This window comes from Muntiacus reevesi, chromosome 7, assembly GCF_963930625.1.
Source record: "Muntiacus reevesi chromosome 7, mMunRee1.1, whole genome shotgun sequence".
In the NCBI taxonomy this organism is placed as follows: domain Eukaryota; kingdom Metazoa; phylum Chordata; class Mammalia; order Artiodactyla; family Cervidae; genus Muntiacus; species Muntiacus reevesi.
Window position 1 is genome coordinate 19,774,823 of NC_089255.1, and position 26,660 is coordinate 19,801,482.

A 26,660-nucleotide genomic window follows, 5' to 3' on the forward strand; every position below is an offset into this window, starting at 1 on the left:
TGGATGAGGCAGTACAGCTGGAAGGGAGGCTGTGATCAGGCTTCCCACATTATATCCTACAACCTCCACAGAACGGACGCCTTTCCACCTTTCTGCCTGGCAAACTTTGCATTCACCTATCAAGTTTGAACCCAAGGACCACATATTTCTTGGGCCCCTCTTGTCTGATTCTCCCAGACAGTACTGGGTGCTGTTTTTATACATGCTGGACCTGGGTACAACTCTCCATTGGAGGATCTGTCTTATCAACCTCTGTACTCCTTTCTGCGCTTTTTTCCTCAGATACAATTCATATGTAACATTGGATTAGCTTTAGGTATGCATGACCATCTTTTCACAAGAATTCCTCCTGTGTCTCTACTACCTGGCACACAGTAGGTGCTTAACTAAAAACTTTATTAGTGAAAAAGAAATTTAGGTATTCATGCAAAAGAAGGTAAATTTCAGCCCATGTTTGTTCTGTTTGCTTCATGTGTTGTTGGTCATGTGTTAGCTTCTCCAGGAACATGTCTTTGATCTCCTGCCTTCCCGGACCTGAAAACAGCATTGCTCTGTGCTCTGTGTTAAGTTTGTGTGGTACCCTGTAGTTTGTCTGTTTGTTTTTTCACATTTATCACCTAGGATGGAGACTTATTTCCTTATATATTTGTCTTTTTGCCTAGAAGGGAGCTCACTGAGGGCAAGAAGTGGGACTTATTCATCTCTAAAGCTCCTGTGTACTCAAGATACACAGGAGTATCTTGTGTACCCAAGATACTTCTTGAAATAGAGCAGGTGATCAATACATGTGTTTTGAATGCATGAATGAATATAGGCTTCAAAGCTGTTCCAAAATAGCAGAAAATTCCCAACCCATTAGCTTAGTCTTTGCAATGTGATCTTCTTGCTGCAGACCTCCTTTTTTCATTGTGTTTGGTTCAGAGTAAAACTCCTTATTTTCTTTTCTCATAGTTTTCACAATGTCCCAGAACATATTTCAACTGACTAGAGGAGGTGAAGGGATGGAAAAATATCATCAGTGTTCCACTGTAAACAACTGAAATCCACTGTAAACCTCTTCAAAGTGGTTTTTGTATGATTGCTTTGCCTACACAAAGTCACAGGACTCACAATTGAACAATATGTGGAATTCCTCTACTATCCCTAGTTTCTTCCTGCTTCCTCCCTCCTTTGCAAACTCTCTGCCATTTCTAGTCTGACACATGTGCATTATGCAAAATGCCAAGATGCTTTTGCAAAAAAAAAAAAAAAAGAGCTTCTTCTCAATGCCTATTAGCTCAAAAACACCTCAAAAATTCCTCATACCATGCATGAAAATAAATTTCAGATGTATTAGACCTAAATGTGAAATCAAACTGTAAAACTGTGAGAAGAGAAAATAAGTTAATATCATTATGAGTTTCTAAGAAAAAGAGGATTTCTTAAATAAGGCACAAAAATTATGAACAATAAAAGAAAAAATAGATTTGAATCCATTAAAAATAACAATTAATTATCATAGACAAAGTTAGAACACAACTAAAACACCAGTAAAAATACGTGCAACATATTTAACAGACAAAGGAAGAGTATCTAGAATATATGAAGAACTGCTAGAAATTAATAACAATAAGACACACTCAATATAAAATAGGCAAAGGAGCTGAACAAGGAATTCACATAAAAAGAAAACAAAATGGGCAGTGAGCTTATAAACAGCTGCTTAATTTCACTAGTGATCAAGGAAATGGATATCTAAACAATAATGACTATTTGCAAAAATTAAAATCAGACAACATCAATATTGAAGAAGATGTGGGGAAATGTGAATGTTCACGTACTACAACTACGTGAGATTTCACATAGTACAACTATGTGAGAAAATAACTTGACAATTGCTAATAAAATTGGAAATGCACACATGTGATTGAGCAATAATATTTTTAGGTTTACACCCTAGAGAATAAATTACACATGGTTACATGGAAACGCATAAAAGAATAAAGGATTTTTTTTGGTAATCTTGATAAATTTGGGAACCTTTGGTGTAACAGTGTAGCTCTCTGTGAAAGTCGCTCAGTTGTGTCCCACTTTTTGTGATCCCATAGACTATATCATCCATGGAATTCTCCAGGCCACAATACTGGAGTGGATAGCCATTCCGTTCTCCAGGGGTTCTTCCCAACCCAGGGATCAAACCTCGGTCTCCGAATTGCAGGCGGATTCCTTACCATCTGAGTCACCAGGGAAGCCCGTCATAGTGTAGACTGACCCGCAGAGCAGAGACCAGGAAAATGTCTTGCTTGCAGGTTTTTTTATTTGTTGATTCATTAACTTAGAACTCAAAGCTCACAACACTGTAACTCATGTCTGAAGGATGCTTATCTGTGCTTAGTCACTCAGCTGCATCCAACTCTTTGCAACCCCACAGACTGTAGCCCGCCGGCTCCTAGGTCCGTGGAGATTTTCTAGGTAAGAATACCGGAATGGGTTGCCATGCCCTCCTCCAGGGGATCTTCCCAACCCAGGTCTCCCGCATTGCAGGCAGGTTCTTTACTGTCTAAGCCACCAGGAAAGCCCAAACACACTTTCTTCATAAGGCACATCTCTTCCTGAGCTCAGGAACACCAGCCAGCACTTCAGCATTATGCTTGGGAGTCATTTTAAACAGTGAAATCACCAACAAAGGGCATGTAAATGTGAAAAACGTCACAGCAGGTAGACCATGAAAAGTACTCTAATTTCTGATATGAGAGTTGAAACAAGAAGGCCGAGTGTTGCCTTGTTCCATCTTTGGTGGGACTACAAGGATCTGATGACTCAGAATTTTCCCCTCAATGTGTAAGTCTATGAAGGATCATAAGGGGAGGTATATATTGATTGGGGAAGTTACAAGGAAAGTTTAATGAGTAGCCAAATTTGCAAATATAAAATCTTCAAATAAAGAGGATTGACTATATATGTAACAATGGCTTTTCATGAAATGAAGACATTCATGTAACAAGCACCCAAGTTAAGAAACGAAACATTTCTAGCCCCTCTTTGGGCTCTCTTTCAAGGATAACCACTCTCCTGACTTCTAACATCATAGTTTGTAGTATGGTTTGTTTTTTCTTTCACATTATGTCAGTGTAAGCATGTATTGTGTACTCTTGTGTCCAGCTTTTTTCAGTGTTATATTATCTGTATTGTTAAATAAGGCTTCCCTGGTGGCTCAGCTGGTAAAGAATCTGCCTGCAATGCAGGAGTAGGAGTTCCCTGCATTGGTTTGATCCCTGGGTTGGGAAGATCCCCTGGAGATGGGAAAGGCTACTCATTCCAGTATTCTGGCCTGGAGAATTCCACAGACTGTATAGACCATGGGGTCGCAAAGAGTCAGACACAACTGAGCGACTTTCACTTTCAATACAACTTTAATTGTTATATATGATATATAATATAATCTATAAATTATATTCATCCATGTTGTATTTATCATTTTAAAACATCTTTGTCAGTCTTTGTTATTCAATTAATTTTTTTCAGAAGTGAGTTTATATTCTTATTGTTGCTTCTGTTGTCTTTCTTAGAACTAGATTTCCTCATGTGTTTTACACTTTTGATTTTTAAGGTCATTGTAAGTGACCTTAAAGCAGGGAAATTCTCTGCTTCTTCACCTTTCCTTTTTTTTAAATTAAAAAAAAATTTATTGGAGCATAGTTGATTTACAGTGTTGTGTTACTTTCTGCCATACAAAGTGAATCAGTTATACATGACTCTTTCCTTTACTTTCTAGTAGTGGAAGAGGTGTGCTCCTGCCTTCCTCTAACTCCCCAAGTCCCAGTGCAGAACAGATAGAGGCATGTTTCAACACCCCTCTCCTGCTGCAACTTGGGGCTATTCAGCCTCAGAGCCTGCAGGAGACTTGGCTCAGGTCCTTGTTGTGGTGGTGTATCTGTTCTGCTGTCTCCTTAGGTTCCTATTGACCTGGAAACAGTTACACCGAGAGGCAGGGTGGCAGCCTTGCTAGTGAAAAGTGAAGTCGCTCAGTCGTGTCCGACTCTTTGCGACCCCATGGACTGTAGCCTACCAGGCTTCTCCGTCCATGGGATTTTCCAGGCAAGAATACTGGAGTGGGTTGCCATTTCCCTCTCCAGAAGATCTTCCCAACCCAGGGACTGAACCCGGGTCTCCTGCATTGTAGGCAGACGCTTTACCGTCTAAGCCACCAGGGAAGGCCTTGCTAAGCCCCCCTCAAAGAAGGGGCACTGACTCCTACTCCTGGCTTCATGCGGGGAGCCTGACTCTCTTCCGGCCTTGTGTGGAGCTGTTTGGCTCTTGTTTCTCTTTTGGAATGGGTCTCCTGCCACCATTGTCTGGATCCAGACTCGGAGCCCAGCATGCCCCTGGCTTTCACCCTCGCTTGCTATTGCAAATTCCTGGTCCCAGAGATGCTTCCCTTGTCTTTGATCCCAGTTATCTCTTTTTGGTTATCTTTTAATATTGGACCTGTCCTTGCTATATTTCTGGAAATGGAAGAAGTTGTAGAGCAATAAACAACTATATACTATGGTGCCTAGAAGTCTGTGTTGCTTTGCTTTACAAGGATAGCAAAGCCATTTTTATTCAGATCAATAAAGCACTGTTCAAGAGTCTCCACCTAGGTGGAAACACCCCAAATGCCCATCAACTGATGAACAGTAAACAAAATGTGGTATACTTATATAACGGAGTATTAGTCAACCATTAAAGAGAATGAAGTACCAATGATACATGCAATTACATGGACAGACCTTGGAAATATACTAAGTAAAAGAAGCCAAACATGAAAGACTGTCTATTGTATAATGCTATTTATATGAAATATCCAGAACAGGCAAATCCATAGAGACAGAAAGCAGACTGATGGCTTCCAGGAACTGGGGGAACAGAAAAGGGGGAATGACTGCTAGGAGGTATGGTGTTTTGTTTTGGGGTGATGAGACTAGATAGTAGTGATGGGTTCACAACATTGTAAATGGACTAAAGGCCACTGAATCGCACACTTTATAATGGCTAAAATAATGAATTTTGTGTTATGTGACTTTTACCACAAGACAAAAAAAGAGTCTCTATTCTTCTGCACAACTTTCCTACTGCTCCCATTTGAATGCATCACTCCTTAATTGCACCAGCACGATACCTGGTCTGTCCCTTTAGTGCATATCTTCCACATTACATTGCAAATTACCTGTGTCTGTCCTTCTGTCAGACTATAAGCTTTTTCATTAGAAGAGCTGTGTCCAGTTCAGATTTGTTTCTCTGTTACCTTGCTTAGTGTCTGACACAGAGAAAGCCCAATAAATGCTTGCTGAATCAGTGAATGAACAAATTAGCTGAACTCAAACACAACCACTCAAAAAAAAAAAAATCGCCCTTCCTCGGGGTCTGTCAATTTATTGTTAGAATGCTCCCCTGGGGAAAGGATTTTCATTCGGAAACATATTGTGACACTCTCATGGCTGAAGCCTTCGGTGTGAGAAAACAGTGCAAAGGGCCTGACCATTCCCTGGGGTCCCCAGAAAATGTTGACCTCCTAGCTTCTGCCAGCCCTAACCTATCATCTGCTGGAGGTGCAACTGCAATGGCTGCAGACTCAAATATTCAAAATATTCTCAATAACAAAGCTCAGAAATGCTTCTGCTGAGTCATTCTCCAGCACAAAGCGTTTTCTTTATGAGGCTCTCATCTGTCCTCTGAGGCGTAAATTGCAAATATCGCAGCCTCACTCTTCAGAGGTGCGTTAAATGACTTCTCCTGGGTCAGGCAACAAATGATGAAATAAGTGATGCATCAAATTGGGAAAGACTTCAAGGGGGTCTTCCTGTCTATGCTCCTATATATGATTACATATTTGTAGGCTGTAGGGTTATAAATTTCCTGAATACACAGCTCTGAGACTGAAATTTTGAGGTACAAAAATTTCTTCCTCAACTTTAGCTTCAGTTCTTTATGATATGGCTGAAGATGTTTCTTCTTGTTCCAACTTGTGTGGAAACGAAGATAAGAAAGGGTTATTAACCACCTCCCCCACGTCAGTGCTTTATATCCTCAAATGACTTTTAAATTATCCCTTTCACTCTTCCATATTAAAATGTGCAATCTTTTTGTTAAAAATAATTGGGGACCTACCATGTGCCAGGAACTCTGGATTCCAACCTAAGTAAAATATAAACCCGCCCTTCAAAGTGGAAATTCAGTCTTTCTTTAGGGTTTGCTTGAAGTTCCTCTTTCTGACTCTAATCCAACTTGCTAAAATGTGCCCCTAAATCTACCAGCAGGCAAACATTTTACTAGCTTATTATTATTCTCTGTGTGTTTAATAAATGGAAAGAGTCTGTGTTAATCTCTCTTCATGTTGTGCCAATGATCAGCAACCTGTGGACAGGTTGGGATTGTCTGTGCCCAGTTACATTGAAATCCCTTCAATTACCTGAAATGGAGCAGTTAGTTTTTGCTTGTGAAAGAAACAGAGCAGAAACCTGAAAATAATTGCTTTTTACCAGTGAGTGTAGAGTTCCATGGAAACATCCCCTTCTTACACATCATCCCCAGGTCTGACATCACGGAGACACCTCCCCTGGCTTGACTTATGCAAACAGGGCTCTTCTGGGAAACCCCACAGACACCAGCAGTGCTCTGCAGTTTCCAATCCCTGTGTGGTTCCTGGAGCTGTGGCTGAGAGACACAGCAGGCAGAGTAAAGATGTGTATTTCTCTGTCATCTAGGAGACTGAAGCCATCATTTTCTCTGCTGTCTCATCCACCTAGCAAGAAGGGATACATGGGGTCCCTAGCCTGCTTTGAAAAAGACAGGCTAGGATTCTGAAACTAGCCCTGCAGCTTGCCTCCAGTATGATGCTAACTACTCATGAGACAAGCATCTCTGTCATTGTGCCACCTACAAAATAGAGTTACACAATAAAAAAATTTGGGATTTAAAAAAAAATGTTTAAAAAAGCTGGTAACAGTCTCCTAAGAGGGGGTCAGAGTAGCTCATAGTCACCTGTCATTCATGAATCCTGACCACAAATACTGTTGTTCTACTGCTGTTGGTCAGCAAGGTATTGAAGGGTCTTCTTTGGATGTGATTTCTCTCTCCTCTCAATGCCTGTTGTACCATCTTCTTTCGTGTGCCTAAATTATAGCTAAATATATGAAGGCAGGGAACTGTCTGCCTTGTTTGTCACTCTCTTAGTTTGGCTTCCCCGAGAAACAGATGCTGGGACAAAAATTTAAGTGCAAGCAATTTATTTGAGAGGAGATTACAGGAAACACTGGTAGGAACGGGAGGCAGGGAAGCCAAAAAAAGAATCATTACCAAGAAGTTATATCAGGGGTAACTGGAGCCTGATCCCACGGGTGAAGCCTGGGGAATGGGATATTATACAAATCTCAGAGTTGTCCTACCTGAGGAGTGAGGAAACTGGGGTATTTATATCCCAGTTTCCATCAGTCATTGGTTGAGGGCAGTTCCTGTATAATAGTAATTGTATATCAATGCAAAAAAAAGAACCTTAATTCTTACTTCACTTCATGCAAATGATTTAATGCAAGGAGGATCATATGTCTAGATGTAAAAGACAGAACTATAAAGTTTTCAGATGAAAACATAGGAAAATATATGTACAACCTCAGAGTAGTCAGAGATTTCTTAGGCAGGACACAAAAAGCACTAAAAAAAAAAAAACCTGAAAAATTAATAAAGTTGACTTCATTCAGAATTAAATGCTTCTGCTCTTTGGAAAACATTGTTAAGAAAACAAAAAGGCAAGTAATAGAATGGGAAGAGTATTTTCAATACATTTATTTAACAACAAACTTTTATCCAGAACATATAAAGAACCCCCTACAAATCAGTAATGATAAAGATTTGAACACATACTTCATGAAATAAAATATACAAATGGCCAGTAAGCTGTTTCAAATGGGGCTCAACATCATTCGGTATCTGGGAAAGCAAATTAAAACCACAGTGAGATGTTACTATAGATCCACTAGAGTTGCTAAAACTGAAAGGACTTGACATGCAAATGTCAGCATGGATAACTGGAACTCTCATATTTTGCTGGTAGGAGTACAAAATGGTACAACCACTGTGGAGAACTCTTCGGCAGTTTTTTATGGGGTTAAACATATCTATCTCTAGAAACCAGCAATTCCACTCTCTTGGTATTTAATGAAGATAAATGACAGCACATCTCTACAAAAAGACTAATACAAAAAAAATGTTTACAACAGCTTAAAAAGCCAAGCAAACAGAAAACAATTCAAATGCCTATCAACAAGTGAGGAACAAATCGTGATATAATCATGCAACAGAATGCTATTCATCACTAAAAAGAAATGAACTACTGGTTTATACAACATGGATGAAGCTAAAAGACAAAATTACACTGAACAAAAGAAGATATAAAAGAATATATCCTGTGGTTTTATATATAGCTCTCTATATAAATATATATATATATATATTTGTGGCTTCCCAGGTAGCTCAGTGGTAAAGAATCTGGCTGTCAATACAGGAGATCCAGGAGATGCAGGTTCAGTCCCTGGGTTGGGAAGATCCCTTGGAGGAGGAAATGGCAACCCACTCCAGTATTCATCCCTGGAAAATCCCATGGACAGAGGAATCTGGTGGACTGTAGTCCATGGGGTTGCAAAGAGTTGGACACAATAGAGTGACTGAGCACACACACACACACACATATATATATATATATATGTATAAAGTCCAGAAACAAAAAAGCTTATCTACAGTGATTAAAGTCAGATCAGTGGAAAAATTCAGACCAATGGTTGCCCCTGGGAGTTGGAGACTGACTGGAGGGAGGCACTCCTAAGGGAACTTGGTGTTCCAAGTTTGGAAATGTTCCATATCTTTTCTGGATGGTGCTTACATGAATGTATACAGGTGTTAAAACTTGCCTAATTGAATATATAAGATCTGTGTTTTTTATTGTATAAAATTTTTATACCTGAATAAATATTACAGACATATCTTTAAAATAGAAAACACAATGGCCATTAAAAACATGGATTAATTTGTGTTCTGTCTACCCCACCCCGTCAGCCACCCGGTCGTAAGCTTCAGGTGGACAGAACATCTGTTTTATCTTCTGTATTCCCAGCACCTACTACAGTGTCTGGGATCTCTTGGATGCTCAAGTCACATTTGTTAATATCAGAGGTTTTTAAGAGCCTCTGTGCGTTGAGCTGTGGCTTTGTATCGAGCTGTGGCTTTGTATCTCTCTCTGCAGACATGATCCATTCTTGGCAGACGCTGGTGGCTCCAGAAACTCGAGCACAGGTGCATTGTCTAGGAAGGGAGCTTGCAGGTGGGAGCCCAGCAGGGCCCTGGGTGTCCTTGGGCACTGACAGGGTCCCAACTGTGAGCACCATCTGCTCCTGTGAAGGGTGTCTGACAGCATCCACAGCCAGGGACCTGGAAGCTGAGCGCCTCTGAGACTGAATATCAGGCTCCCATCCCCATCCTCCTGCCTATGGGGGTGCATGGAAAGTCACTTTAACCCCACAAACAGAAAGTACCCACACATGTGCTGCTTTGTAATTTACCAAGAATTTTCCCACAGATGATCTTACTTTATATTCCCTAAGACCCTGGAAGATTTGGTATTGGCTAACTCTGTTTCACAGAGAGGTTAAGTGACATCCCAAGGTCACATAGCTGGCAAGTGGTGGAATTGGGATTCAAACCAAGTTTGTAGCCATTTACTACTATATTAAATGCAGTACTGCTGTGTCATTTAAGGACCTTCGGAAGCCATTTCTCAAATCTGACCCCTTCAAGCTCTACTGGACTAATGGAAAGATAACTAACAAATACCCCTTATCTTGAATACAAGTTATTCTACATGCCCCTCAAAGATGAGCCTGCCTGGACCACCACTGTGATAGTGTCACTTCTCTATGCCAATTTTCCATACTCTTCACCATCTACCAAGTAAAATTCACTCTCCTTAGCTACTGTTCAGTACTCTTCTGCCTAACTCATCTTTGTGGCCTCATCTTCCTTAAAACTCCTTGCATTCTGGCTGGTTATGTCACTATCCTCATTTCTGCAACTTTACTCTTCAACTTGCCCTCCACCTGGAATACCAGTTTCATCCATCTTCCCTTGGGATGCTTTTACTGACCTTTCAAGTTGGGACTGAAATGCCACTGCCATTCCAGATTGTAGAGTTTTACATTACCTGAATCCTTAAAGCACCTTTCACTTGGCATTAACGTCAGATATCATGGGTACCTCTCTTTGTCTTCTTTATTAGATCCTAAGGTCCTAGAAGGCTATATTCATGCCTAACATATTTCCATAATCCCTGTAGTTACTATCATAGCTATATACTGTAGACATTTAAAGGTGTTTTGTTGAGTGAATAAATGACCCCTTCTCCAACCATGGCCTATGCATTTAATACCTTTTGAAATGCATGGTTTTAAAAATTGTTTGCATTTTAACTTTATGTGTTGGATTAACACAGCTTCCATCTTCCATACACAATGCTTCCAATTTGACCCAGCCTGCACAGATACCCAAATTCTTTGCAAGTGGGGTAGACTCAAGGAGAGATTGCCGAGTCCACAGTCCTACACCGGCAGCACAAATTGCTTCTACTCTCAGGACACTATTTTGCACCTCCATCTATTCAATGAGGGCAATAATCTCTGTTTTGCTTTAATTTACCACAAGGTTGTTGAGAGAACAAATAACAGATGTAGAAGTGCTTTGTTGATTATAAATCATTCAGACCTGTTACTGAGTTGCACCTGCTGTTTGAGCCTCCCCTTTCATCGTTGGCAACATCCCACCCATTTGCTCCTCTCTTTTAAAGAGAACTGGACCGTCTGGAGGGAATATGTCCAAGGGCCGCAGGAAGATGGGTTTCCTGAATGGTGGGTAGAATTGGGGCTGTGTTTTGGTGGGATTGAGGTGGGCAGGGCTGTTGTCATCTGAAAGGCTGCTGTGAAAACGGAAACCACACTTGTCCACATAGCGCAGAGACCTAGCCTAGTCCCAATGTGTAGAAATCTCAAGGCCAGTTACCAGAAAGGTCTCAGAGCGGCAGATGTCCTGGGCTTCCTGACGGAAGTTGAGGGCCGGAACTATTGAAAGGCCAACTACCATTTATAAGCGTCACAGTCCCACTTGAAGGTGGAAGTTACCAACACCACTTTGCCCACCAAGGTGAGATGCCCAAGGTCCAGAACTACGCCCTTAACCAGAGGACAACCGCAACTCCCTACTCGCCCCACCCTCACGCGAGTCTCTGGGGCTTGTCCATTGGCTTCCACTCTGGGGGAGGGTGGGCCTTGGGTCACTTCGCTTTCTGATTGGCTAGCTGCACCGATTGACAGGCGTGCTGCAGCTGCCCAAGCCGGGAACAGAAAAATGGCGGAGGCGGGAAAAGAGCACGCGGGTCTTGGGTTACGAGCAGGAGACGCGGCACAGTGGCCTTTGCAGCGGTATGGCCGCTTCATGCCCTCCGGCACTGGGGAACCGCCTGGGCCTGGCCAGGAAGCTGGGATGGCTTCTTCCCCGACATGGAAGGTGAGGCCTGAGGGCGGAAAGGGTTGGGAGGCTCTCACCCGGCGAAGGGAAGGAGGGACGACTGCAGCCTGGTTCCTGAGGGACTGGGATTCTTAACCATTGAGCCACCTAGGAAACCCCTACCTTGTTACCTTATCTTAAATTAGAGATAATAATGGTACCCACTGGGTGGTATGGTTGTGAGCTCTAAGTTAATATATATAAATCACTCAAACAGTGCCTCGTATAAAGTTATTACTGATAAAGTTATGTAAGTGTTTATTTTGTCCTGGTGATATGTTTTAATGCCACGGCTTGCTGATCATTCACTTCCTTTTGGTCTGGTTTCACTGCTGGATGTGGACCCTGGGGTTTTGGATTGTGCCTGTGTATGTATGTTGGTATGATTTGGGCAGCAGTGGGTAGGAAAAAAGTAAAAGAGAATGCAAATTTCAGGTAAAGGATACAACATGTACAAAGGCCCTGCACCTGTACTGCACAACCTCAGAGAGTGTAATGTGCAGACAAAAAGAGTGAGTCTGGTGCTTAGACAACAAGGGGTCAGATACCATGGGATGAGGTTGTCTAGAGAGGTAGGCAGGTACCTTATGAACAATGTCCTAAAACCAATAGGAAGCCACTAAAGGGTTTTAAGTTGGAGCATTTTCATCTTTGAAAGATCACTCTGGTTGAAGAGTGGAGATAGAATTGGAGAGGAATACAAGTAGAGTTCAGAAGATTCCCTGGAGAAGGGCTAGGTTACCCACTCCAGTGTTCTTGGGCTTCCCTGGTGGCTCAGATGGTAAAGAATCTGCCTGCAGTACAGGAGACCTGGGTTTGATCCCTTGGTTGGGAAGATCACCTGGAGGAGGACACGGCCACCCTCTCCAGAATTCTTGCCTGGAGAATCCCCATGAACAGAGGAGCCTGGTGGGCTACAGTCCATGGGATCCCGAAAGTGGCGGACATGATTTAGCAACTAAATAACAGCAACAGGTAGAGTCAGGAAGATCACTTAAAATGCTTTTGCAGTGTGGTGGGCGATAGCTGATAATGACTTAGGAGGGCAAGGGTGGGAGGATAGGCAGGGAGAATGGCAGTAGAGATGGGGAGACCAGGCATGTTACAGCTATGTTTTGGAGGCCAAAATGACCGGACTTGGAGATTGACTGGATATGAGTGGTGAGAATAAAGAACTCCTGGGTTTCTGGCAGGAGCAACTGGATTGGGAAACATTGGAGGAAGAACAGTGAAGGAAAGATCTAAGACTTCAGTTTCAGATGTATTGGGTTTAAATGCATTTATGCAGCATCCAAGTGGAGATGTTGAATGGAAAAACATCTGGGCTGGAGATGTAAATGTGTCATCAACATGAAGGTGACATTCATAGTTAAGAGATGATACAAGATTTCAGGACCAAGCTTCAAGGTAGGTCAGGACAGGTAGAGGGGACCGAGTCCCTAAAGCAGATTGCCAAGGGTCAGAGAGTTGGGAGATACCAGGAGAAGGCAAATCCATCAAAGCTACAAAAGATTATTACAAGAGGGAGAGAATAATTAACTTTGTTGAATGATGCTGCAGAGTGAAGAATAATGATGACTAAGGTGTCCTTTGGATTTAGCAGCATGAAGATCCTTAATGGTTTTTATCAAGAGAAGTTACAGTAGAATGAAGGGGGTGGAAGCCAGATAGGGGTGGGCTGAAGAGTAACTAGTAAGTGAGAAAGTGTGACCAATGTGTGTGGACAATTCTTCTGAGAGATTTGACTGAAAATGTGAGTAGAGATGGGGCATAACGAATTGTTCACCAATTTCTAGACTATTAGAGCTAAGACCATCAAAAAAGGTATTAACTACTTAGTTGTATTCTGTAGAGCACATCCTGAGAAATTGTAATAGTTATTGTTCAGTCGCTAAGTCGTGTCTGACTCTTCACAACCCCATGGACTGTGGCACTGCAGTCTCCTTTGTCCTCCACTTTCTCCTGGAGCTTGCTCAGATTCATGTCCACTGAGTTGGTGATGCTATCTAACCATCTCATCCTCTGCCCCACCCCCACCACCCTTTACCTTTTACCTTCAGTCTCTCCCAGCATCAGGGTCTTTTCTTCCAGCATATCTTTTTGCCTTTGATACTGTCTATGGGGTTCTCCAGGAAAGAATACTGGAATGGGTTGCCTTTTCCTTCTCCAGTGGACCATGTTTTGTCAGAACTCATTATGACCTGTTCATCTTGGGTGGTCCTTCAGGGTATGGCTCATAGCCTCATTGAGTTATGGAAGCCACTTCTCCATAACAAAGCTGTGATCCATGAAGGGGAAGTTGTAGTATAGCTTGCAAATGCAAAATTGAATGAATAGCATTGAATTGAAGAATCACTAATCTATCATAGGATCTTGAAAGAATGGAAATGTTTGAGGACAATTAATTATTGAAATTGCCCAGCAGGTTCCTTGATACCATCTCTTCACACCCTTATAATTCTTTCTCCTCAAGCATCTTTGTTGGGTGCACAGCCTCAGATGCAACTGGGTAACTTTTAGACTCCTATCTTGCAACCTGGAGGTCAGGGACATTAGACCATTCTAAGGAGTTATTACATTTCTTTCCTCTTCTTTGCAAGGCTCTTCATAATTGCTTATAAGGAGCAGCACTTTTCAACAGTTTTCAAATGTTTGGCATAAAGCCACAGCTACAGTGACAAGAGATGAGGTTTGCTTTTGCAGTGCTTTTGAAAACTGAACATTTGTACTTTTCTTTGAATCTGTGCCGAACCATCCTACCTGCTGTGATCAGTTTCAACCTAGGTCTGTCATTTTGGGAGGGAAAAACGAAAGAGAAAACAAGATTTGTTCTATTTTATGTGTTCTGTAACTATTGTGCAATAGTAATGATAAAAGATGAGCCATCTAAAGAACTGCACTAAGTCCCATGTGAATTTCTTATTTTAAAAATGTGGTACCTCTGCAATAAGAAAAAAAATGTGTGTTAAGTAAAGCATAAAAATATATTATTTTGGAGAATAGAGTCATTCTGGTCTTTTTTTCTCTAGGGGACTTTTTAAGTTCAACCTTGGTTGAATCTATTTTGAGTTTTTTCATTTTTCCCTAAAATTGTGGGGAGAATCTGATTTCCTGCTCCTGTTCTATATAGTTGTTTAATGACAAAGAAGACTTTCATCACAATGGCCGCAATGCTAAGGCAAAAATGTTGATTAACAGGAAAAAAATGAATAGTACAACAAGTGTAGTACTTCTAAGACTTGGAGTCCTGGCTGAGAGGTAAGGTCAAGTCTGAGACATCTTATATAGAGACTATGGAATGTATATGTATATTGATTGATTTGTCTGAATTGAATTATTCTTATGAGAAGTTACTATCTGTAGATAAGTTAACTACAGTTTGGAAGCAGATAAACTTTTTTTAATTGAAGGATAATTGTTTTACAGAATTGTGTTGTTTTCTGTCAAACCTCAACATGAATCAGCCATAGGTATACATATACCCCCTCCCTTTTGAACCCCCTCCTATCTCCCTCCCCATCCCACCCCTCTAGGTTGATTCAGAGCCCCTATTTGAGTTTCCTGAGCCATACGGCAAATTCCCTTTGGCTATCTACTTTACATATGGTAATGTAAGTTTCCATGTTATTCTTTGCATATATCTCACCCTTTCCTCCCCTCTCCCCATGTCCATAAGTCTATTCTCTATGTCTGTTTCTCCATCGCTGCCCTGTAAATAAATTCTTCAGTACCATTTTTCTATATTCCATATATGTGCATTAGAATATGATGTTTATCTTTCTCTTTCTGATTCATTTCACTCTGTATAATAGGTTCTAGGTTCATTCACCTCATCAGAACTGACTTAAATGAGTTCCTTTTTCTGGCTAAGTAATATTCCATTGTGTATATGTACCGCAACTTCTTTATCCATTCATCTATTGATCGGCATCTAGGTTGCTTCCATGTTCTAGTTATAAATAGTGGTGCAGTGAACAATGGTATACATGTGTCTTTTTCAATCCTGGTTTCCTCAGGGTATATGCCTAGGAGTGGGATTGCTGGATCATATGGTGGTTTTATTCCTAGCTTTTTAAGGAATCTCTATACCGTCTTCCATAGTGGCTGTATCAATTTACGTTCCCACCAACAGTGCAAGAGGGCAAATAAACTTTTTGTAATACTGCAAAAAAAAAAAAGTGTGAAAAAAATCAACAATTTAGAGACTTACTTGGTGGACCAGTCTAAGTCTCCACACTCCCAATGCAGGGAACCGAGGTTCAATCCATGGTCAGGGAACTGGCTCTCACATGCCGCAACTAGGAGTTCACATGCCAAAGACTGAAGATTCTGCATGCCACAACTAAGACCCAGTGCAGTTAAATAAATAAATATTTAAAAAATCAACAGTTTGGGACTGTGCTACTCAGATGTCAATGTGTATATCCGTCATTTTGAAAATCCTGACTTAGTAGATCTGATGTGAGCAGTGAAATTCTGTAGTTCTAACAAACTTCCAGGTGATACAGACTGTTGGTTCAAGGACCATACTTTGCAGAGCAAGAGTTTAGAAGACCTTGAATGAAATGGCAACCCTATAGTAAAATTAATAAAAATGGATTTGTGGGGTTATGAGGTAAGGCAATCAGATTAATAATGAATATGCAAATGTTTTATTAGTAGGGTTAATATTTAAACCATCTGTCATTTAAGTGGAATAAGAAAATGAAAAACATCTTGAACTTGATTTTAATTCCTTACATCTGTTAGCCCAGCCTTTCTGAAAGAATTATCATAAATAATAACAGATTGGTCCATTTTATGTATTTTATGCTTGAATGTAATTTAGTCTACTAATTTGAGAATAATTTTGAAAGGTGATGTTAATTGCAAGTTGCTTTTAAATTAAAGTTATACCACATTTTCCACACTCCAAGGATTTCTCAGACATCCCCTAATTGGTTGAACCTGACACTGTCTTATTTTTTTCCTTTCAAAAGGGGGAAAAATCCTTTAGTTTTTATAGAAGGAACTTAAAATAATTGCCCTACTTAGAAATTAAGAAATAGAAAATGAAGTTTGTACTTAAAATGAAATTTTAAATGCAGATTCAACATAAGATATACTTTGGGTCCTCTTAACAGCATCCTTTGTATTTCATGTGCCTGCATATTACCTAGCATATGATAGGTGCTCAGTAAATATTTGACTGTGTGGTAGCTTACTTTTCTTAAGATAGTGTGATAATTATGATGTGATGATTTAGTTGCTCAGTTGCGCTGACTCTTGTGACCCCGTGGACTGTAGCCTGCCTGGTTCCTCTATCTGTGGGGTTTTTTAGGCAAGAATACTGGAGTGGGTTGTGATTTCCTTTTCCAGAATCTTCCTGACCCAGGATCAAACCTGGATCTCCTACACTGCTGGTGGTCTCCTGCGTGGCAGGCAGTTTCTTTACTGACTGATCCACCCGGGAAGATATTTCTACTATTTATTGTTTATTTTGGTATGTTTCTTACAGCAGTCCTATGAAGCAAATATTATTATACCATTGTATAGATAAGGGAACTAAAACTCAGAGAGGTTCAGTGACTTGCCCAAGAACACAGAGAACTTAAAGAGAGAATTCACACCCTGGTTTTCATGCCTCTAAAACTTGTCCCTTTAACCACTATGCCGTTTGTCTTAGAACTGTTAATATTTCACATGAGGACTAGCTGTTCAGTAATATAGATGAGGAATTTTGAGATTAACACACAGGGTGAAAAATGATAAAAAATGATTGTAGCTTTTTTTTTTTTTAAGGAAAATTTAAGATTCAATAAAACCCCAAGAAAATTATTTTTTACAATAGTGAAGTAGTAGTTCTTCTTTGCCTACCTGGTAATTTTTGATTGGATGCCTGATGTGAATTTTGCCCTATTGGGTGCAGGATATTTTTGGATTCCTATAAATACTCTTGAGCTTTTTGCTGGGATAAGTTATTTGGAAGCAGTGTGATCCTTTCAAGTCTTGCTTTTGAGGTTTGTCAGGTGTGACCAGAGCAGCATTTGATCTGGAGATTTTTTTTTTTCCCCTCCCGAGGTGAAACTCTTGAACATACATGCTCTACCCAATGCTTTTACACTGTGAGGTTTCTCTCTCAGGCTGATAAGAACAGACCCTGTTCCCTGCTCTGTGTGAGCACTCGGGATTGTTCCTGACGTCCTTCCCGGTGGTTCTTTGCCCAGACTCTGGGCCTTTGCTCCCACACGTGTATGTGCTGAAGATTTGAGGAGGGGTCTCTCTTGGCGTGGCACTCTACTCTCTGGTATTCCAGCTTGCAGACTCACCCTGACCTTCTTGGACTTGAGGCTGCGTCCCCTCCACTTAGGGACAGCTAGCCAGGTCCTGCCTGTGCTCCTTCTTGTAGTTTGGCCTGGAAACTTTCTCCAAGAAGTATTCTAGGTCAGTGGTAAGACTCACTTCCTTTTTTCTGTTATTTCTCAGGAATCATGTCCTTTATTACTTGATAGCCGGTATCTTCAAAACTGTTGTTGCCTCTAATTTGTGCAGCTTTTTAGTGGTTTCAGGCAGGAAGGCCTGTTATATACATTAGTTTGACCAGAAGTGGACGTCCATAGTGGGTCATTTGATTCAGCCCCATTTTGTCATTTTTCAATTCAGTTCATCAGTTCAACAAAAATTACTGATTTATCTACCAGGTACTTGTCATTTACTTAGGCACTAGAGAGGCTATGGAATTATCCTTGTATTTTATCACAGTCTTCAAATATTGGGGCACTTGAGTACAGGATTACATGTAGGGTCTGATCACTGAAGTGGTGTTTCTCAAGGTGTCATAGGCAGACTATTTTCACCAGTCCCTTGAGGTGCTGGTTGAAGATGCAGATTCATGGTTCCTGCACTAGGCCTAATGAATCAGAATCTCTGAGGATGGCTCTCCAAGTGATTCTTATGTACTGCAATCTGTCTTCATGCCCTAATTCTGAAGGAAAGGTGAGGGAGAGGAAACAATTGATAAAGTAATACTGATATTGTTTAATTATTTATAATTTATGTAGTAATTTCATAAACCTCTTCCCACTAATTCTCACATTTAATATCTCTATTTAAGTCTTATTACCCTTTTATACACAAGAAGCTGAGCTGGGCTAGGTTAAATAGCTTGCCAGAGGTTTACAAAGAAATGGAAGAACTGATTCTAAGACTCTTGTCTTCTTCAAGCCATTCTGCTGTTTACTGCTGCTTCCTTCAGTGGTACTTCCTTTTATGAAGATGTAGCGGGGGTGGTCATCAAGAGTTGTTATTCTTTCATGTAGGTTGCTTTTTTAAAAAGTTGACAGATTATGTTGCTTTATTAATTAGTATTAAGATTGGCTGTGAACAACAGAAAATGCAAAATAACAATGGATTAAATAAAATGAAAGTTTATTATTTACATAACAGCACAGGGCTGGTATGATACTCCACAGTGTCAGGAAATGAGAATCCTTCTATTTTGTTCTCTGCCATGTATGGCTGTGGTCTCATAGTCCGCAATAGAACTGATATTCTGGATGGCCTGGTGGAGGAAGGGATGAGGAAGTAGACAAAGGGTTCATACCTGCTGTCCCGTAAGGAAGTTTCTGGTTAGTTGCCACATGACACTTTCTGCTGTAGCCAAAATTTAGACCTATGGTCGTCTTAACTGTATGAACAGCTGGCATATGTAGTCTGAATTCCATCAGATCATGTGTCCAGTGAGAATCAGGGGCTCTCTTACCGTATAAGGAAGAAAATGGCTATTGGAAAACAACCGGAAGTCTCCGCTAAGAAGTGACAACTCATTCCTGGTTGGAACTCAAAAAGCATTTCTAATAACAACAGCAATAAGCAAAAAAACTTATTTAGTACATAATTACTATATGTCAGTACCTAGAAAGGTGATTGGCAGACACCCCCCAAATATTTATTGAATCAGTGAATCAAGGTCAGGTATTCTGGTAAATATCTGATCTTACATTATATCATTTAATATAAATATCTGATCTTACATTATATCATTTAATCAATAACAGTAGTTATTACTGTTTGTATTTTATAGATGAGGAAGTAAGTGTACTTGTAAGTTGCAAAACAAGGATTTGATCCTAAATCTTTCTATTCCAGATAATGTCTTTTTAAAAAGTAGTAGTCATTAGTGTTGTTCACCAGATTTTACTAAGATTGCATATCCCTGGTCTCTTTGAAGTTGTATGTCATGTGACTGGTTTTGACCAGTGAAAGGTGAGCAGATTAGCAGAAGGTGCCTATGGAATATGCAGGAGCTTTAAGAGCCCGTGGATGATTCATCATCTTCTTTCTCTTTGCTTCAGTATGGCAAATATTGGCTGCCCTGAGTCCTATAGTGAGAATGATAGGCAGTGTGAGGTAGGGTGGGACGACAGGTAGAAGGATGCACGGGTAGTGTGACTGAGAAATAAAACCTTTGCTTTGGGGAGTTGTTAATTTCTACAGCACATTCGAGCCTACATCTGACTGATACAGAGATAATTTTTATAATTGTGGTTGTTTAATTGAATTGTATGTCACATACAGTGTACATTGTAGATTGCTTAGGCTTTTGTGGAAGGATCTTCTAACAGATGTTCTAACATTTTTTTTTCTTTTGACAAAATCATCACTTGTTCCAAAGTACCAGATTATAAATACATATTTCCAACTCTATTCTCCTTAAAAAACAAAAAGTTAATTTGATTGTGTAACAGGCATAGTTTTCATAGAGGCTATGGCTTGTTTGCAAACATGGTTTAAGGTAGAGTTTATCTAGACAAATATTTTGAAGAATTTTTTTCAGTTTAGTGGTTGAAGAAGTCTCAGAAGTTATAGTTTAAAATGAGGCCTGAGAAAATAAAAATTCATTTATGTTTAGGATTTGTTCCCTGCCTGCTTTGTGCTGGACACTGTTCAGGGCTCTGTTTAGAGATGATTAAGGCATCACCATTGGGAAATACAGCCAGTTAAGCTCAAGTACCTGCTTATTTGGAATATAGGGTGCTTTTCACCTAAAAATGACAATATGGCACCTGAGAAATAAATTAGAGTGTTTCTTTAACTCAGATTTAGAAATACAGTTTGGATATTGGAACTGTTATAGTTGTGAATGAACCTTGTTAATGAATAAATAGAAGATAGTGACTATGAAGATAGCAAGGCAGGTGCAGAGACCTAGGATAGGTGTGCCAGTGGGAGGTACTACTTTCTAGTATGCTGCTGCTAAAGTCGCTTCAGTCGTTTCCAGTTCTTGGCAACCCTATGGACCATAGCCCACCTGTCCGTGGGATTCTCCAGACAAGAATACTGGAATGGATTGCCATTCCCTCCTCCAGAGGATCTTCCCAACCCAAGGATGGAACCTGCGTCTCTTATGTTTCCTGCATTGGCAGGCAGGTTCTTTACCACTAGCACCACCTGGGAAACCCTTCTTTCTAGTATAATTGGTGATTTTTATAGTATTTATTAGCTTGGGAGATTTTCGAGGATTTCTAAATGTATTGGAGAAATGTCCTATAACTGTGTTTTATAGAAAGATCAATAACCAGAGGGACCTTGATTGGTAATCCGGCTGTAAAGCCATAAAGATCTTATTCCTCTGTTGGAAGGTAGGTATTTTGAGTAAATATATTCCTCTTATGGCTAGTAATCAAGGTGAACAAGTTAACTTCAATAGCTAGGTTTAAAAGCACTTTAAAATTTTACAATCGTTAATTTTATTGGATATATGTGGTAAAAAGAAGGGGAATCACATCTCTTGCTCTGATGCATGAGATCATATTTTTAGATTCTAAAGAAAAAACAAATTGCCCAGGTAGTTTTTTTTGGTTTGGGTGTTATGCTCTTAATAATTGTATGTGTTTTTGTTATTGTTAACACTTTACATTTCTGTGAAACATCAAAAGCAAAATACTGAATTTTACAGTTTGGTAATGGTTGTATAGCAGGACCACTTTTATTAGCATAATATACCCTACAAGTTTCTTGAAATAATTTGAGTGTCTTTAGCTACCAAGAGTGAGTAAGGAGGCAACTAATAGTCTACTTAACAATTTCACACATTTCCATATTTTATGATGCGTAAATCAGCAGTTTGGGCCAGCATATAGAGCTGTGATACTTTCTAAGGGGTCTTAAAAGCAGGAAGAAACTCAAGTACATAATTTAGTTTGTCCCATCTCACAGGTAGTACTAGCCTTTCATGTAAATATAATTTAAGTACATTTGAAGTACTTTTCTATATTTTCATATATTTCTTTTAATCTTTTTGCTAGTTTTAGATTAGTCTTATAGTACATTCTTGCACAAATGCATGAATTTAAAATAGAAGACTCTCTGATCATTTCACCAATATATTAATAGAAGCTGTGCCTGAAAAGCCTGCTTGTGATAGGCACGCTCTGTATCTCAGTGTGTGCTACTGTGTTGATGACAAAATACTGCATAGCCAGGGGTCAGGTTGATGTAGATCTTTCTTTCCCCAGTTTTATTGCAATATAATTGACATTTAACAGTGTATAAACTTAAGATGTACAAAATAATGATTTGATATATATATATATATATATAGTGAAATGATTGCCACAGTAAGTTTAGTTAACCTCCATCACCTCACATAGTCACACGTTTTTCCCTTGTGATGAGAACTTTTAAATCTGTCAGCAACTTTCAAATACACAATACAGTATTGCTAGTTGTAGTTATGATGTTGTACATCTCCAGAACTAATTTATCATATAACTGGAAGTTTGTACATTTTGACCACCCCTACCCATGTTGGTCACCACCCTCTTTTTTTTCCACCAGTCTGTCCTGTCCTGTTGCTATGAATTTGTTTTTTTCTTTTTTAATTCCACTGTGATATCATCCAGTATTTGTCTTTCTCTGACTTATTTCACTTTCCATAATATTCTCAGGGTTCATTCATGTTGTCACAAATGGCAGGATTTGTTTCTTTTTTTTTAATGGCCCAGTAGTGTTCTATTGTGTATATGTGTATCCACGCACCATATTATTTTTTATCCATTCATCTGTTGATGGACCCTTAAACAATTAAATAATGCTGCAGTGAACATGGGGTACAGATACCTCTTTGAAATAGTGATTTTGTTTCCTTATGATGTATTCCACACAGAAATGGAATTGCTAGACCACGTGGTAGTTCTACTTTTAACTTTTTTTTTAATAGGAACCTCAATACAGTTTTCCATGGCAGCTGTCCCAGTTTACATTCCCACCAGCAGTGCACAAGGGTTCCCTTTCTCTACATCCTACCAGCACTCATTACCGCTTGTCTTTTTGATAATATTAATAGCCATTCTGACAAATGTGAGGTGTATCTTATTGTGGTTTAGATTTTATTTCTCTGATGGTTAGTGATGTTGAGCACTTGTATCTGTTGGACTTGAACTAGTTCTTTAGAAAAATGTCTTTTCAGATCCCTTTCCCATTTTAAAATTGGATTAATTTGTTTTATGCTATTGATTGGTATGAACTCCTTGTATATTTTTTTAATATCAACCCCATGTAAGATAGGTGGTGAGCAAATATTTTCATCCAGAGCTTGTCTTTTCATTTTGTTGGTCATTTTTTGATGTACAGAAGTTTGTTGGTTTGATGTAGTTCCAGTTGTTTATTTTTGCTTTTGTTGCTTGTGCTTTTTTTTTTTCCCCATTTATTTTTATTAGTTGGAGGCTAATTACTTTACAGTATTGTAGTGGTTTTTGCCATACATTGACATGAATCAGCCATGGATTTACATGTGTTCCCCATCCCAATCCCCTCTCCTGCCTCCCTCTCCATCCCATTCCTCTGGGTCTTCCCAGTACAATATCCAAAAAAAATCATTGCTGAGACCAGTGTCAAGGAGCTTTTTCCCACTGTTTTCTTTGAGAAGTTTTATGGTATCAGGTCTTACATTTAAGTCTTTAACTCATTTTGAGTTAAATTTGTGAGTGATGTAAGATAGGGATCTAGTTTCATTATTTTACATGTGAGTATCTGATTTTCCCAGTATCATTTATTGAAGAGACTGTCTTTTCTCCATTGAGTATTCTTGACTCCCTTGTCAAATATTTGTTGATCTGTATATACATGGGTTTTTTCCTGGATTCTCTATTGTGTTCCATTGGCTTATGTGTCTGTTTTTTTTTTTTTTTTTTTGCCTATACCATAATACTGTTTTGATGACCTAAATCTTAAGCCACTAGAAAGAGAAGATATGAATGTGATGTTCTGACACATTAAAATGATCTTTTTCTGTGAAAACTTTGTCATTAAAAATAGTTTTTTAAAAAATTTTCTATTGTGCTAATGTGAACATTCCAGCAAAATGCTAAATTTTCACCCATTAAAAATATTTCCCAAGAGCCATAAATAAATAATTTTTTTTCTCAGATTCCTAGATTGTATTAGGCATTATGATATTTGGAATTTCTTGGATGGGTTAGGATATTTCATGTAGTACTCTGCTACATGTAAGCTGAATGCTTTTCTTTACCCTTAATCAACAAAAAATCTTTAGTAAAACTTTTGATTGTGCTTGAATTTCTTTAATAAAGGTAGATAGAAGAGTATAGTAGACTCACACATCCATATTAACAGCTTCAACAGTTACCAACTCATGGTCAACCTAGCTTCATTGATACTCTTTACATGTCCATCATGTTTTTTTTTTTAATATTTACTTATTTATTTGACTGTACCTGGTCTTAGTTGCAGCATATGGGATCTAGTTCCCTGACCAGAGATGGAACCTGGGCCCTCTGCACTGGGAGCACGGAGTCTTAGCCACTGGACCACCAGGGAAGTCCCCACTATGTTATTTTGAAGCACATCTCAGCCGTCTTAGCATTTTATCAGTATTTTAGTTTGTATCTCTAAAAGATAGAAACTTAAAAAACCCCACAATCATAAAACCATTTTTTACCCCCCCAAAAATAACAGTTCCTTGATATTATCAAATAGTTAGTGCTCAAATTTCTAATAGTTTCATAAGTTTAATAATTCTTTTAAACAGGACCATACATGGTGGTTGATTAGTATTTGTTTTAATCTTTAAAGTTTCTTCCATATGTTTCCCTGATCTACCCCTCTTCCTTCTTTGCAATTTATTTGTTGAAGAAACTTGAGTTCTGAAGAGTTTCTGACTATATGATTTGTGACTGCATCTCTGGAGTGCAATTAATGCGATCCTTAGTCCTCTGTATTTCTTGTGAATTGATAGCTGAATCCAGAGGCTTGATAAAATTCAGATTCAGTTTTTTTGTTTTGGGGGTTATGGCTAGACTGCCTGGTAGGCACTACCTATGGGAAGTGTGTAGTGCCTGTTCATGTCTCTGGAGTTGCAGCTGTTGCAGCACAATGTCTTTTTTGTTGTTCATTCTCTGTCATGTCCTCTCTTTGCGACCCCATGGACTGCAGCACACCAGGCTTCCCTGTCCTTCACCATCTCCTGGAGCCTGCTCAAACTCATGTCCATTGAGTCGGTGAGACCATCCAACCATCTCGTCCTCTGTCGTCCCCTCTCCTCCTGCCTTCAACCTTTCCCAGCATCAGGGTCTTTTATAAAGAGTTGGTTCTTCACATCAGGTGGCCAGAGTATTGGAGCTTCAGCATCAGTCTTTCCAATGAATATTCAGGGTTGATTTTCTTTAGGTATGATTGGTTTGATCTCCTTACTGTCCAAGGGCCTCTCAAGAGTCTTCTCCAACACCACAGTTCAAAGGCATGAATTCTTGGGCGTTCAACCTTCTTTATGATCCAAAGGTCACATCCATACATGACTACTGGAAAAACCATAGCTTTGACTAGACGGACCTTTGTTGACAAAGTAATGTTTCTGCTTTTTTTTTGTTTGTTTGTTTCTGCTTTTTAATATGCTATCTAGGTTGGTCACGGCTTTTCTTCCAAGGAGCAAGTGTCTTTTAATTTCATGGCTGCAGTTACCATCTGCAGTCATTTTGGAGCCAAAGAAAATACTCTGCTACTGTTTCCATTGTTTCCCCATCTATTTGCTATGAAATGATGGAACCAGATGCCATGATCTTCATTTTTTGAATGTTGAGTTTTAAGCCAGCTTTTTCACTCTCCTCTTTCACTTTTATCAAGAGGCTGTTTAGTTCCTCTTCGCTTTCTGCTGTAAGGGTGGTGTCATCTGTGTATCTAAGGTTATTGATATTTCTCCCTGCAATCTTGTTTCCAGCTTATGCTTCGTCCAGTCCAACATTTCGTTTGATGTACTCTGCATATAAGTTAAACAAGCAGGGTGACAGTATACAGCCTTGATGTACTGCTTTCTCAATTTGGAACCAGTCTGTTGTTCCATGTCCAGTTCTTTTGCTTCTTGACCTGCATACACATTTCTCAGGAGGCAGGTCAGGTGGTCTGGTATTCCCATCTCTTGAAGAATTTTTCACAGTTTGTTGTGATCCACACAGTCAAAGACTGTAGCATAGTCAATGAGGTAGAAGTAGGTAATTGTTCTGCTATTTGTTTACTTTACTCTGTCTGTTTCTCTTCTTCCACTTTTGCTCCTGTTTTTAAGATTTGTTCTCCTGTGGCTGAGTATTTGTTTCACATTATCTTGTACATGTGATTTCTTCCTCTTTGTAGTCATGCTTTGTTCTGTGTTTCTGAATATTTCTCCTACTTGATCATTGAGACCATTAATTTGGTCTCACCAGTGTCCATCCAGTTCTTCAGTTAAGCTACTGAATTTTTATATTTGTAAAGCATGTTTTTAGCTCCAAGGCTTATTAAATGTTATTTATAATAATAGTTATTATTTTTTGGCTCAAGTTGCTGTTGATCTCCTCCTGCAGTGTTTTTACTGCTCAGAGCTACGTGTTCTGTGTTTTCGTTTGTTCTTTGTCTCTTTAGCCTATTTGATATGTTGTTATTTTCCTTTAACTTATGCCTCTTCTTACCTTTGGGGCTCAAGCCCAGTATACCTTAAATGTTAAGTGTTGGAATGTGCGTGAGTCTCACCTTCTAGGTCTTCTGTAGAGGAGTACAAAGGACTCAGCTGAGTAAGTTGCCCAGCTCCACTATGACTCCTTAAAGGCTGGGAGAGCATTCAGAAT

General features: G+C 39.5%; 1 protein-coding gene across 1 annotated transcript in view; it reads left to right on the top strand.

Annotated features, from left to right (window-relative positions):
- Nucleotides 1-11,406: 11,406 nt before the first annotated feature.
- REC114 (REC114 meiotic recombination protein) overlaps nucleotides 11,407-26,660 on the top strand; it is a 115,301-nt gene continuing 100,047 nt past the window's right edge. The window contains exon 1 of the mRNA XM_065941702.1: nucleotides 11,407-11,565. Within this exon, the coding sequence (XP_065797774.1) occupies nucleotides 11,407-11,565 (159 nt within the window). The remainder of the gene's footprint in view (nucleotides 11,566-26,660) is intronic.